This window comes from Brachyistius frenatus, unplaced genomic scaffold, assembly GCF_029030835.1.
Source record: "Brachyistius frenatus isolate BFR_SWC_R1_liver_20210118 unplaced genomic scaffold, ASM2903083v1 Contig_229, whole genome shotgun sequence".
NCBI lineage: Eukaryota > Metazoa > Chordata > Actinopteri > Embiotocidae > Brachyistius > Brachyistius frenatus.
Window position 1 is genome coordinate 485,462 of NW_027210828.1, and position 14,569 is coordinate 500,030.

Here is a 14,569-nt window from a genome sequence, read left to right on the forward strand (position 1 = left end):
AATTAAACAAAAAGTATTTTTCTTTGAGTCCCCAGTGAAATTCCAGTTGGACAATTGTAATCCAGTCTCTTAAACTCTGACCTGTCACGATGAGCCAGCAGCTTCCAGAGTGTTTCCTCCTCCTGTGCCCGTTATGTCCAACGTTCAGCCCAAATTACTTTGGTCCTTTTTTCAAATTGTTCATGCACTCTTTAACTGTCCTTTCGATGTTGGGCAATTGATAATTCTGTGCTGCGTAGATGCCAGCGACTGTTCCCAGCAGCATCCCCAGGATGGCAGAAGAGCGGAGCTTGGCCATAACATAGCCGGCCAGAAAGCCCTTCAGAAAAGGAGATCCCAACACAGAGCCTCCCTACAAGAGCAACAAAGATAAGGATACAAATGACAGCGGGGTTTTTAGCACAGTCCCAGCACAGAGAAGTAAAGTAGTATGAATAGGGGCAGATTTATCGCCAGTGCTGTAATGTAATGGAAGTAACAATACTTATTTACAGCTCTTAAGTATTTTTTTGGTAGTATCCATACTTCACTTCACATATTTCTGTTAACTTTCACTTTTAACTACACATTCCCATAATAAAATATATACTTATCTTGGTTACTACAAAATAAAATTGGAAGAAACAAATTTTCTCTTGCAGCCAGAGTGCTTTATGACTTTTACTCAAGTCATTTTCAAATTGGTGACTTTAACTACTACAAAGTTATTTATTTTTTAAACTTTTATTCAAGTACTTTAATACACTAGTGTCACACAGTCAATGATAGAACATCATGTCGGCAACAATTTAACAACACAAAATAATCACAAGAGAATATTTAAGGAGACAAACATCAGAGGCAACAATAGTTAAATGAAGATAACACTGAGGCATAGACCTATGTTTTTTTTTTCATGACAACTTCACAAACAGATTATAGCCTAGTTTCATTGAGGAGTGGCCACTGTATGTATGTATATATACTTAAATTAAGAACTTAAAGTATACTTCCAACAATCTTATTTTGCTGAATCTGAAAACACGACAGCGGTGCTCATCTGGACACCTGTAATAACTCACCTGAGGTATTCCTGCGGCCACTTCGTTCTCTACTCGCCTCTGGATCTCCTCCAGCTGGTTCCGAAGCTGCGTCAGATCTTTCAGCTGTTTCAGAGGATCCTAAAGTCAAAGCAGGTCATCAAAACTGGATTAGGACGCAGCCGGATGGTAATTACAACGAGAATAGTAACTGAGGAAAGCTAACGCTGCTGCACAACAGAGCCTAAACTTACTGACAGCGTTTCCCGTGAAGAGCGTCTCTAGTTATTCAACCAACCCTCCTCTACACAGCTCCCTCCAAGTTGTCAATAATAAACTTGCAGCGTAACAAAGGCCGACCACTTCAATTTAGAAATCATCCTCGTCCTGGTCATTTAATATATATATATTTTTTTAACATCGAGCTAACCCGCTGCTGAGAGACACCGCTTTCTTGTCCTCTTCTTGCAGCTGTTGTCATCTGACGAAACACGTGAAATTAACACATTTAAAGCCGAACCACACTAACCTTGTCGTCCGCCATTTTTGCTCGGTGGGTTGATCGGCGTTTGACTCGTACGCCTGAACTGCTTCTTCTGCTCGATTAGTCTGGCGTGAAAAGGTGGCTGTGTGTTTTAGGCCCACGGTTTTGTCTTGTAGGAAGTGTGAGGCGCCGCTTGTAAATAAATAAAACTACAGCGATAACTCATGGAGACGTATGAAACCTGGATAAAACGTTGTTTTTGCTGTACTTACTCAATAATGTGTCTTTTCGTTTGCGTACTGCAAGACAGTACCGAGGGCGCAACGCGTTTATTTAATAACAGTCCAATAAGGTTTGAGTAGAATTAAATTTGTACCACTGATACCATCACAATTGGGATTTAAGTTTAAGTAGCTGTGTGTAATACGGCACTGAAAATAGTCTATTATAAGTTAAACTCCTGCATACAAAACTACACTTAAATAAAAGTAGGCCTATATAAATATTGTCAACAAAATGTATTTGAAGCATCAAAAGTAAAAGTACGAAATATGCAGCATGCTCCCTTCCTGGGTATTACTATTATATATGGCGTAATGTTTTGGGGTTAATATTACGGTTGAATTGATGAGCATGTAACTGCTGTGTGCTGATGATCAGTTTAATCTACAGTAATGTATCATATGCTATAAGATTATCATATGTTTGTATTGATTATGTTGTATCAATGTATGTTTGTATCTCTAAAAAGTTAAATAACTAAAAAAAATAATAATAATAATAATTTTTCAGCAAATCCAGTTTAGTTTTAAAACAGTTTATTGAGCTTAAAAAGTAGCCTAAATAAACCTGCACATCCAATCCTTCAGCTGACCAGAGAAATCCCCAAATTTGGGGATCCGTGGATTTCTCTGGACAGAAAGGGGATGACAAACTGCGATCTTAACAGTAACAGGGAACTAAAACTTTCAGACAAACGGAGGCTATAGTAAAAAGTACATTTTGCCTGGGACATGCGGCAAAGTAGACACGTTTTGTTTACATTAAATGGAAATACTCAAGTAAAGTAAAAGTGCCTCAAATTTGTACTTAAGTTTAGTACTTGAGTAAATGTACGAAATTACATCCCACTATTACATTATAATAGTCAACCACATATGCGGTCCTTTTTAAATGTAAGTGTGTTAACAGCGCCGCCTGCGGCCACTAACGGGACTCTGAAGGTAAAGCTTACGGGACGCACGCGTTATTTTCACGTGTCAAAAACGTCTTCCGTGATTGGTCCATGCTGGTTTATTCCGGCCTGTGATTGGTTGATGACCATGATGGCAACAAACTGCCATACTTTTTTTTTTTATTTTTTACACAAGACGACAAGAAACGAAGCTACTTTACAGCTTTACAGAGACCTATGCATCACCACTTCTTGATTTAATATGAAGCACAGGATCATATCAAGCATCGCTTACCGTCGGCATAGTGCCTGACGTTTCCGGCGCCTTGTGAAAGGTTGTTGAGAGCAGTTTGTAGAGGCTCGGGCCGTCGGAGGTAAGGCTTCAATAAGAAGGCATTTCATTGGACAACTGACTGACTGTGCAGGCAGTATGAACACACGCCATTAAACCTACTGTTAAGGCAGGGAAGGACCTGGGTTTTTTTTTTTTAGCATGCCAGAGCTGTGTTTTTTAGTCTACCCCATTGGTCTACCCATGAACCAAATGCATGACGAGTCGGCATGATATTTTTCTGCAGTGTTACATTCAAGCAGCAGCCTGTAGTTACACTGCTGTAAGCATAAGTAGGCCTATCTATTTCTGTCTGTTGCCAGCTGAAGCAGAGATAAAACTACAATGTCCTATAATAAACTTCGGAAATCCAGTGCTTCCATTAAAGATGATGAAAGATGAATCATATTGTTTATACATTGTGGTATTAGATGCGAAATATTATTCAATCCAATGCATGTTTCTAATTTAGTTGCTGTTTTAGTTGTTTTAGTTTTAGGTGTTGTGGAGAGGAGTGGAAACTTTGACATAACGCCACTGTAATCCCTTATTAAGGGTTAAAACATGAACAACAATCTAATCGTATGCAATTTTTCAACTTTGTCCTAGATTTTTGTAAACCATGGAAAAAGTGGAGGTGTTTGAGGTTGTGAAAGTGACTGAAGAGGTGGAGAGCGTTGACAATCAAATGGAGGTGTCCACCCCAAAAAAGAGGAAGAGCAAAGCTCAAGAAGATAGTGTTGAGAAACCTAAGAAGCCCAGGTGATGTACATAACCTCAAGAGCATTTGACATTGTCTTAAACATTGAATGTGCCCCCCCCAAAAAAGAAAAAAAAAGAAAAGAAAATTAAAACTGATTATCCCTTTGTCATATACTGGTTTTCATTGTATTTGTTGTGTGTTGTAGGTCTGCCTACTTGCTCTACTACTTCGATGTTCACCAGATTATGCAATTTGGAACCCCTAATATGCCGCAGTCAGAGATAAACAAACGTATCAGTGAGAGCTGGAAAAGGCTCAGCGTAGCTGAGAAAAGCTACTACCTGGAGAAAGCCAAGTTGGAGAAGGAGGGCCTAGATACAGTAAGCAATATCCTTAACTTTTTTTTTTATATATAAGTAAACCAGTGTATCTGACCAGCTGTGGAGCCTTTTGATACTTCATTTCATGAATCCTCACAGTAAACCTTCCTCCTGTGACTTCTTAAATCAGAATCAGGAACTAACACGTTTTAAAGGACAGTTGGTGTACATATGAACCTGTTCAACTTCATCCAAAATACAAACATTTATCATGCACATGCCAATTCATACAACTATCAGACTACTATCACATCTTATGTGCTCGAAGTTAAACAACAATTACCAGTTTCTGTAAGAATCTCAATCATAGTTGATGCCAAACAAGCTCATCTGTGGCTGACACACATGGAGGACATGCAAACAAAGACAATATTAACAACTACAAAATAATTATTTACAAAAGAAATTAGCAGAAAGTTAAACAAAGCCAGAATTTACTGAACCCTTTTCTCCTTGTCAATCACTGCAGGGATAATGATGTATATTATATTCTGACAAAACTGTTGCGCCAGTAGAACCAGCAGCAGGAAGTCAATTACAATGCCGCAGTCAACCCAATCTTTTTAAAAGGTTTGCCATGATGCGGTGCTGGATTTGGTCAAAGCTCTTGAGTGTATCAGAGCCCTTCTTTATAATTAAGCATAGGAACTCATCTGCTCAACTGAGCTGATTTCCTTTGTAATGACCACTGTTAGATGAGGTCACAAGGAAGTGACCGATTAGCCTCAGTTATCACAGCAGAGACAAAGCAGCTTTTTATTGCTTCATCTCAGCAGTGGCCTGATTCACTGCTGTCTAGTATAACATCAGAATTATTCTGTTTAAAGCTGTTTACAATTTGTTGTTTGTGCTTTTCCCTCAGTCATCTCTCAGCCCTTCCAAACACCTGCCAGGTTTCCGCAAAATCCTACCCAGAGCCAGCTACTTTCTCTTGTCCAAAGGCTGCTCCTCAAATCACCAACCAGGGGGGTCTCAGTCAGAGGTGAGGGCTGAGTCTCTGGACAGTCCAGCTGAAGGAGGCTTGCCCTCAGACTCTCTTACCCCAGAGTCCCAGCTCACACCTCTTGGGTTGGCTGGAGAGGTGGAACTTCCTGAGCACCTTATTGTTGATGACATAGCAGAAGAACGATCAGTGGTGACTCAATCTATGGCCATCCAAGAAATCCCACCCTCCTGTTCTTCCTCCCTCCCATCTAAAGTCACTGCCTCTTCAGACACCCATGTCTCGCAGGGCTGTGCCGAGTTCACAGCAAAGGTGGTCTACCCCAATGGAAACGAGACAAGAGTCACCAGTAGGGGGTGTGGTGGAGCGATGGTGCAGCAGAAATTGGGGGACACTGCACAGGTGGTTACCATCATACCCACCCAGGTAAGACTTCGATATCCCGCTCCGATCTTCATTCAGTCATACATTCATTCATCATTAGGACTCGAAAGGTAAAATGTATGTAGCTCACCATTTTGATCACAAGACAATGTTTTGCTTGTTTTTCTTTGTCACTCCAGAATCTGCTGGAGCCCAAGTCTTTGGCAGGTGTAAGCTCTGTGGGCCCAGTGATGATGGTGTCTGTAGGAGCCAGCTTAGAGCAAATGGCCAAACCGTCATATAAAATGGTAAGCACTCACATTAGTATTCTAACTTTAAAATGTTAAAACTGAAAACGGCAAGCATAGAGTCTGTACACAAAAAAGAAAATCAAGGATGTCGTCATCTAGATTTGAGAAAACAACATGAATTTGAATATTTTCCTCATTTGTTCAGTCTGTGAAGACTTATACCAGGAGAGGTCGAGGGAGGTGTCTGAATCCTGGCTGTTCGTTCATATATGTCACCCGCCACAAGCCACCGACGTGTCCTGAATGTGGGAGCCACTTGGGCGGGAAATGGATACCTGCTGTAAGTGTCAAATAATCCTGTACAAAAGTAAAAAAAAATATTTGTGGTTAATATCGATTACCTTTGGACGGCATTCATAAATCAGGCAAAGAGGACACAAGAGAAAGAGACTGCAACCAAGCATGCGCCACGGACAGCCGAATCCAAGTCTAACGAAAGCTGTGAAGCAACACCAACGCCACCCGTCCTGGAGGGGACTGCTGATATCAGTAAAACAAACACCTGTGGGAGAGTTCAGCAACGCTCCAAAAGGCAGCGTGAAGCTTCAGCTGGAGCGCCACCAGAGGGCAGCAGCACCAAGCCACAGGCTCAAACTAAGTGAGTCCCACTGCCATAATATGTGAAGGGTAAACAGAGCTGAAGTCCATGCAGTTGAAAATAGATTGTGTTCAGTCTGCTGCAGAAGTAAATTGACTACATAATCTGTGCTGTCCCATGTTGTACCCTGGCTGAGGAGGGGAGCATGAATGCTTTAAGTGTAGACAGTATATACGTCCATAATTAAGTTTCTAAGTTTTCAAAACCATACACACTTTTAATTTATTCTTCTCATTCACTACATTTATTTTTGTTTGTAGAGCTGCAATGTATATAACTTTAACACAAACACCTTTTGTAAATCTGAAAATATGGATGGAATACTAGTTTGTTTCTGAGTTGACGTGTTTTTCCTTTCTTGTTAAAGTGCACAAGTGAAAGACAATCCTAAAAGTGCCATAATCCAAAATCAGGACAGGAGCACTGCTGCTGTGCACAAGAGGCCTGTGAGACCCATCCTTCCTGCCTGCTACAGCACAGGTGAAGTAAAACATGTAACACACAGGTAATGTTTCGTTGTCAGTGTAAAATAGTCTGTTACAACATGGATTCATATACGTGCTTGTGTTTGTGTTTTAGGCCGTGCTTTGTTTCAGATCATCACTGTCCCACCTGAAAAAGGAAAACTTCACGGAACAAACAGCAATAGATCATCCACTGGTACTGTGCATTTGATATTATTTCAAATTATTTGGCATTAAATGCAATCTGAGCTTCGCATGCAGTTTTATTACATGTTTATTACATTATTATGCTTATTATCCAGACTGCCTTCACTATTTAGAGAGAAAGTGATTGTAGTTTCTGAGGTTTCAGCTGATGTGATCGTTTTTCTAACCACAGTGCCTCGAGAGAATTTCTCAGGTCTCAAACCCAGCACTTTAAAGCAGCTCGGGCAGACCATCCCGCCAACCACAACCAACCAGGTTAACACACACACACACACACACACACACACACACACACACACACACACAAATGAACACCAGAAGGCACACACAAATAAGAAACAGTGCAAATGCTGATATAATCTCTCTGCATGTCTGTCTGTCCACAGGACTCCTTTGTCCCAGCAGACAGAAACCAGGCTGTGTCTTCATTGACTGATAAGAGACTGAATATCTTGTCAGTCGTGCCTTTCAAACAGCACACAGTGTCCAGCTTTGTCAGTATTTTCCTTGCAATTTACTTTTGTCTTAATGTTATTTTTTTATTAGATTACACTCAATGTTTGAAGTATAATTTTTGTCTGTGGATGTCTGTCGTTCTTTGATATTTGTGTTGAATGAATTTGTGTTTGAATGTTCTTCTTTTTCCTCTTTAGGACTTGGGACTGTCTACAGCACGAGGCAGGGGTCGGTGTAAGAACCCAACTTGTGACTATATGTATAAGAACAGGCACAAACCTGCAATGTGCCCTAAATGTGGCTGTGAGCTGTCCCAGAAGAGCACCAAGGCCACCAAGGCAAGAGAAACCTTACTCCCTCTTTCAAGCAAGCAAAGCGAATGTAATCTTTTGCTTCCTTACAAGCCATTTGTTGGCTATTTTTGTAATTGTCTTTATTTTGTTTGTCTTAATGGAAGATTTTTTTGTTGTTGTTTAAAAATTATTTTATTGGTCTCACTAGTAGTGCTAGAACTATTTTCGTGTCGTGAGTTATTACAAAAGTAGTAATCTATGTTTGTAGCCTATATACCCAAATTATTCCTCATTTCATCTGTTTTCTTTGCTGGACTTTTATCTCTTGCCTTCAAATTTTCTTTAACATCATTTAATGTGGATACTGGGTTACACTGATTACTTATTTGTTTTTCCTCTCTCAGTCTGAAACATTGCTGGATCCGTACCAGACTCTCAGTCCTGCACAGCGGGACATTCAGCGGCAAAATACTCTGCAGCTACTGCGCAGTTCCCTGCAGATTCCTGAGAACGAGACGGAGCTTCAGGAAACTTTAACCCTCATCCAGGAGCTCAACAGTCTCCAAATTGTTCTGGTGCAGCTGGGTGACCAGGAGCAGGAAGGCAAAAGTGAGACTGAGACACTGATTGAGTCTGGGTGGCCTCAGTTCTATGAATCGGCAGCTACTCACTGTGGTCTGTGTAACAACCCTCTCTTCAAAGGAAATCAGAGGTGAGACGATCATGAGATTTGTGACTTTTTGGCTGTCGGGCTTCTCATTATTCAAACCGTCCTGCTTTTGGTTTTATTACGTCAATCCTAGTATGTTGTGTTGATGTTTGGTTGCCTCGTGTGTGTGTGTGTGTGTGTGTGTGTGTGTGTGTGTGTGTGTGTGTGTGTGTGTGTGTGTGTGTGTGTGTGTGTGTGTGTGTGTGTGTGTGTATATCTTTGTTTGCATTCTGTAGTACTGTTGCAGGACAGGAGGACTGCTGGCTGCTCACTGAAACACTGCTGCAGACAGCCTCTCTCCAGCTCAAGGTGTGTCTCAACCTTCAGTGTCTGGCCCTTCACAGCTTCACTGACCTGCATCCAGGTAAACAGAGCCACTTACAAAAGCATTTAATTAATTCATTTTCTTTTGATTCACTGTGTTCCACTGTGTAATTAGAGGTCACGCAGTACATTTGTTTATCATTATGGATACTTCTGGGGATTATTTGTCTCAAATTTATCAACTTACCCCAAAGATTAATGCTGGTTAAGGTGATTGTGCATCAGACACCTTTTATTTTTATGATTGGTGAAAAGGTGGCGCCACATCTGTAATTTGTGTGTAGAACATGCAACATTTTAAGATTCCAATAAATAGTGTTTTTTCTACTTCTTTTTTCTCAAAATGTTTCACATGTTGATGATTAGCAGCCAATTAATTTTTACTCTAAGATTAAGATGCCTACCTTATTCTGCTATTTAGAAGTTTAATGTAAACAATACATGTTTCAGACACGCTATATGGCACAAAGTGCAGTGTAATGCAAAAACTGCTCTTGTCATCATCTTTTTCTTCAGTGTTTTTAGAGTAACTCTCTGTTCTCTTACTTTAAGCAGTTCAGAAGATATTAGCTTGTATGACTGTTTTGTTTCATATGCAGGCAAATGATCACAAATGACAATATTTGTCTTGTGTATAGTCATAGCAAAGCTCCGTCACAGTGTATTAAGGGCATACAAACAGCTTGTCCCGATGAAGAGTTTTAAACTGTGGTTTGGCTTGTAGCCAGATTTCTCTGAATTAAATCCTTGATTCCTGTTTTTATTTTGACAGGTTTGTTCAACATTGGGAACAGACTGCTGGTGAGCATTGACTTATTCCTGAAGATCAGAGCCAACATAAAACTGGGCCAATCCCCCTCTCAGGCCACCAGGACTGTACTAGGCCACGTCCTCAATCATCCTGGTGAATACTGGATTACAGTCTTTGCATTTCTCCTGAACTTTGAAAACGGCTTCTGTCTTTTACAGTCTGTCTCTCTGTTTCTCTGCATCAGTCCACGCTCTGAGTCCAGATGAGTCGTCTCAAATTCAAGAGCTTCTCCTGAGTGGCTACTGGGCCTTTGAGTGTCTGACAGTACGAGATTACAACGATATGATCTGCGGCATTTGTGGTATTGCTCCAAAGATGGAGATTGCGCAGCGATACACAAACAACGTGCTGGAGCTCAAGAACGTGGAGGTGATAGATTAGTGATGAAATATAAATTACAACATGCATAGAGATATTTAGCAGTGATTGTTTTACAGCCATGTGTGTTTTTGACCACAACCCTGTTCTTTCCACACTGTTGTGAATCTGCAGTTTACGTGGCCTGAGTTTTCAGACTCAGATGAGGTACATGTGGATGACTTCTGGCTGACCATGGAGAGTGAGGCTATCGAGCAAGCAGCTTTCCCCACAGACATTCCCATCACCCGGGTGGATGCTTCCATCATCGCTCCCTTCACCCCCCCTCTGATGAGGGGTCCCATCGTTATCAATACGGAGAAGGACAAGGTCCTGTCGCACATACAGCAGCCTGCAGGTACATGCTTCCTATTTAATTGAATCTTTTACATGCATTACCCTCTGACTCTTTCTAATATCACACATATTTAGATTCATAGAGATTACTGTATATAGAAACAGGTGGGACAAGATAAAATGCATTTAGGTCCATAACTGTTTTATAATGATGTGAATGTCATGCGGATTTGCTGGCAGGGACTTCTGTAAACCGTGAAAACAGTTTTAGGATGATAGTTTCCATCATGTGTTCCAGGAGATCCATCAGTTTTGGTGCGTCTCATTCATGACGGTCAGCTGAGACTCGACAAGATTGACGATCACAGTGAGGACGAGTTGAGAGCAATCCTGGACCGCTGCGGGGCGAGTGTCTCCTCAGGCTCCACCAAGGGTGTGTGTGTGCGTGTGTGTGTGTGTGTGTGTGTGTGTGTGTGTGTGTGTGTGTGTGTGTGTGTGTGTGTGTGTGTGTGTGTGTGTGTGTGTGTGTGTGTGTGCACACATGCCTTTATATTTTCATGTTGACCAAGTTTCTGCTGGTCCTCACAGATACTGCTGTATTGCTGTGAAGCACCTTGAGCTACATTTCTTTTATGAAAGATGCTATACAAATAACGTTTATTACTATTATTATTATTATTATTTAAAAGGCAACTTGAGGGTTTAAACTTGGATCATGTGTTAAAGTTAGGTTAAACTCAGTGTAGGGGTTAAGCTTAGGCAATTAGTTGTGATGGTTAAGGTTAGGGAAAGGGGCAAGGGAAGGCATTATGTTAATGAGTGTCACCGCTGGGAAAGTGAAACAAGAATGTGTGTGTGTGTGTGTGAGAAGGAGGATTCGAGGAAGGAACGTGCTTTTATGCTTGTTATACTCTTACCTTTTTGCTATAGCACGCTAATGACTGGAAGCAAAGATGTTGACTGTTATTACTAGCTGGAGCATTGCTGATGGAGCAGTCGTAGTAATCGCAATAAATTCTGGATTCCTTGAAAAGCCCCCACCCTCGCCCTGTACCCCGGGGCTCGTAGACCCAGTGTCATGCTCGAGGCTATTTCAGCAAGTTGCTTTGCGTTCAGTAGAAAAGAAGGTCCCTTCTATCATCATTTCTCCAAACTTTTGTTCATTTAATCTCTGCTTTAGTCTGTAATCTCTGTGTGGGAGTTTGCGTTAAAAATCCCTGTAAAATCATGCTCTCTGTCTCCCTGTCAGGACGAGCTGCTGGCCTCTCTGATCTCCTTGTACACACTTGTTCATAGCGGCCTCTCCACCGCCCCGCAGCCCTCTGCACACCTCACTGCTGGCAAGCTGTGCAAGGTCTGCCCCCACAAGGTAAAAACAGCAGCCCTATCATTGTTTAACCAGCTACCCAGCCTTGTGAGCCAGTAACGTCGGTCCCTCAGCTTGTGCCGCATCCATCGTTGCAACGTAACATTTTAAAAGTCCCCCAAATGTTGAAACTCAAAGGTCCCCCGTGCGTTTGTAAAGACTTTGGAGAGCAATGTCTTTTCTCCCTGTCCACAGGTGGTGTGTTCCTCTAAATACTTGGTAAGAGGAGAGACGGCTCGAGACCACGTCGACCTGCTGCTGTCCTCCCGCTACTGGCCTCCGGTCTACGTTTGTGACTGTGCTCGTAAGGTGGCGCTTTGTGCTGACATGCAGTACCCGGACCTGGCAACCCAGATGTGGGGCAGGAACCAGGGCTGTTTCTCTGACCCCTTTGAAAAACCTGAGGTGGGTGATTCAAATCTAATCCAGTAATCTGGTGAAGGACTCAAGCCTTTGCAGGTAGTTTCTAAAATCCATCATTTAGTTTTCATATCAAGTTATTTAATGTCTGAAACTGTTGATTCAAGTTGAGGAAAAGCAGGTTTGTTGTTTTTAATGAATTTTTAGTGAGACTGACCTGCTTGTTTGTATCTAGATCAATTAATAAGCTTTAAATAAATCTATTTGTGTTAAAAAAAAAAAATTTTTTTTAAAAAGGTAATGTCTTCTTCTTTGGTAAAAGTCCTGTGTGCCCCTGCCTCAGACAAACTCTCTTTTTTTCTCCCTAAGTTTGTGTCATGTGCTGAGCTACAAGACCAGCCGTACAGCGCTGACCTGTCCTTGGCGGCAGAGAACCAGCAGGTCCACCCAATCACAAAATCTTCCTCTTGCTGGCTGGTCCATCCTCCAGGAGCAGGCCAGGAACCTCCCGCTCCGGAGCACCACTCCGTGGTCCTCTGCAGAGACCTGGAGCCCTACGTCAGCCTGGTGGCTGAGCTGGAGACAGAGAAGGAAGAGGGCGATTACAAAGAGGCAGAACCGAAAGAACATGCAGATGTATTCAAGAATGACTCCGCAGAAAAATCTGAGGACTCTTCCTCAGTGAGCCGAGGACAGAAACAACTTATGGTTTTCAACAACACAGCTTATTACTACCTGTACAATCGTCTGGTAGATTTCCTCACCAGCAGAGACATTGTGAGCCAGCAGATAAACCAAGTTGTGAAGGACTGTCAGCCTGGACAGGTAGTGATCCGGGATGCTCTGTACCGACTGGGAGTGGCACAGATCAACACGGAGAAAGAGGAAGATGAAGGAAGTGGGACGGAGGGACAGGCACAGGAGGAAGGGACAGTAACATACGAGGTTGTCCTGCCGGAGTAAAAACCCTCAGGTAGAGAGCAGGCAGAGAGACGAACTGAATGTAAACATGGCTGCATGCAAAGAGAGGAGTGCAGGTAACACGGCACACGGCAGCGAAGAAAAAGGAGGAGCCGCAACAAGAGACGCCATCGCTACTCGAGGGACTTTGGACGTGATGCGGTGCAGAATAATGAGGACACTTTAGTGCAGGAAAGTATTTCGCTGTTAATATGGAGGAGGAAAACAACTGCCTGTTTAGTTATATTTAACAGGTTTTACACCCTAAATGTATCATGTAGAGTGAAGTTTGCAGAAGTGTTGGATGTGAGAGTAGTCAGGAGTATTTACTATGAAGATGCTAAACGCAAAGAGTGTGAGAACAAGTCAAGATGATGGCGACTGTATATCGAAGTTCTTAAATGACTAAGAATGTAATGTATGTATTCTTTTTTTTTTTTTTTTTTTTTACCAATAGGATGCCAGGAGGTAAATAAATGTATGTGAGGGTGACATGAACCTAAATCAGTGCTTTCCTCTGACTGCAGGAATGTAAGCAGTATTTTTATTAACTGAGCTGCTTCAAGCCTAAATGTAAATATTAAAACCATGACTGGTCTGATGTATTTATTGCCATTTTGTGTTCAGAGACATTTCTGCTTTACCTCTCAACTGCCACTCACTGCCTTTTGGTCTGATGTGTGCTTTCGGAAAGCGACGATAAAATATGCATCTGTTGAATGTATGTGTATCATAATGTGGTGATGGACCTTTGCTGGTGGCCTTCGCTTTAGTTTACATGACACCATTGTCTTGGAGAAGCATGCAGAGGCACATTGAGTCAGTTGTCTTAAGTCATACCAAACAAGCATCCTTTAAGAAATAACTGAAGATGCTAGTTTATCTATCTGCATTTCAAAGAGGTTAATTTTTGTTGTTGTAATTAGTAAAGAGCATTTATTCTTTGCATGGCGATTCAAATCAAAGACAAGCTAACAAAAGTTTCATGAAGCATTGAGGCTGCTAAGACCTAATGTTATCAGTAGGGACACCTGTTGGTAAAGAGACACCCAAGCAGCCATGGACATTGTGTAGATATGCTGTGGTAGTAGAAGCAGTACACCCTGTAAATTAAACTGCGAATGAAATAAACAAATGTAAAGAAATGAACCACTTGAACTCTGTTCAACTTCTCTGTTTACCACAAAATGTTGTAATTGTCATGAAACCTTAAATGAAAAAGGTAAAATCATTGTCAAATCAACAGACATTATTGCCCATTGTAGCATTACCATTGGCCACACTATGGATGTATTTATAATTATGACGAGACTTGTACACAACATTAAAGAGTGACAAAGCTTCTCTTATGTGGTCTATAAAACTGTTTAGGCGGGTAGTGGAGTGACTCACACAATCTCTTGAATGCCACTGCAAGCCTATCAACTGTCAGGAGATTTCTTACGTCTTCATTAGAACTACCAGCTAAAACAGCTATTATTCTGATACCAGTTGTGGTATGACAGAAAGCCTCAAACTTCATCACTGTCGTGGTAATCTGGTGTGCCACAGATTAAAAAGGCGGTGTAAAGAACGGGACAGGCAGATTTTTTTGGGTATGCTTTGATGTAGCAAGGAGAGTCACATACTGTGTCGTTACAGGACTGTTTGTTGTTTAAT

General features: G+C 41.6%; 2 protein-coding genes across 4 annotated transcripts; one reads left to right on the top strand and one right to left on the bottom strand.

Annotated features, from left to right (window-relative positions):
* Window positions 1–154: 154 nt before the first annotated feature.
* On the bottom strand, window positions 155–3,109 carry slc35a4 (solute carrier family 35 member A4). Of its 3 annotated transcripts, none has more exons than XM_069719993.1 (3): window positions 2,973–3,109; window positions 1,062–1,160; window positions 155–352 (listed from the first exon to the last, which is right to left on the bottom strand). In XM_069719993.1, the coding sequence occupies exons 1-3, from the start codon at window positions 2,979–2,981 to the stop codon at window positions 155–157; spliced, it is 306 nt and encodes a 101-aa protein (XP_069576094.1). In that variant the 5' UTR covers window positions 2,982–3,109. The 3 variants fall into 3 exon arrangements, with proteins under 3 accessions (XP_069576094.1, XP_069576093.1, XP_069576091.1); XM_069719992.1 differs by lacking the exon at window positions 2,973–3,109 and adding an exon at window positions 1,549–2,217; XM_069719990.1 differs by lacking the exon at window positions 2,973–3,109 and adding an exon at window positions 1,450–1,532.
* Window positions 2,884–14,254, top strand: hmgxb3 (HMG box domain containing 3). Its single transcript, XM_069719994.1, has 21 exons — window positions 2,884–3,051; window positions 3,618–3,770; window positions 3,917–4,091; window positions 4,954–5,460; window positions 5,598–5,705; window positions 5,854–5,988; window positions 6,074–6,306; window positions 6,674–6,786; window positions 6,886–6,966; window positions 7,150–7,232; window positions 7,364–7,471; window positions 7,631–7,771; window positions 8,131–8,438; window positions 8,672–8,799; window positions 9,532–9,663; window positions 9,755–9,939; window positions 10,063–10,285; window positions 10,523–10,659; window positions 11,474–11,593; window positions 11,786–11,995; window positions 12,320–14,254. Exons 2-21 carry the CDS (start codon window positions 3,631–3,633, stop codon window positions 12,911–12,913), a joined length of 3,861 nt encoding a protein of 1,286 aa, XP_069576095.1. The 5' UTR covers window positions 2,884–3,051; window positions 3,618–3,630; the 3' UTR covers window positions 12,914–14,254.
* The last annotated feature ends 315 nt before the right edge of the window (window positions 14,255–14,569 follow it).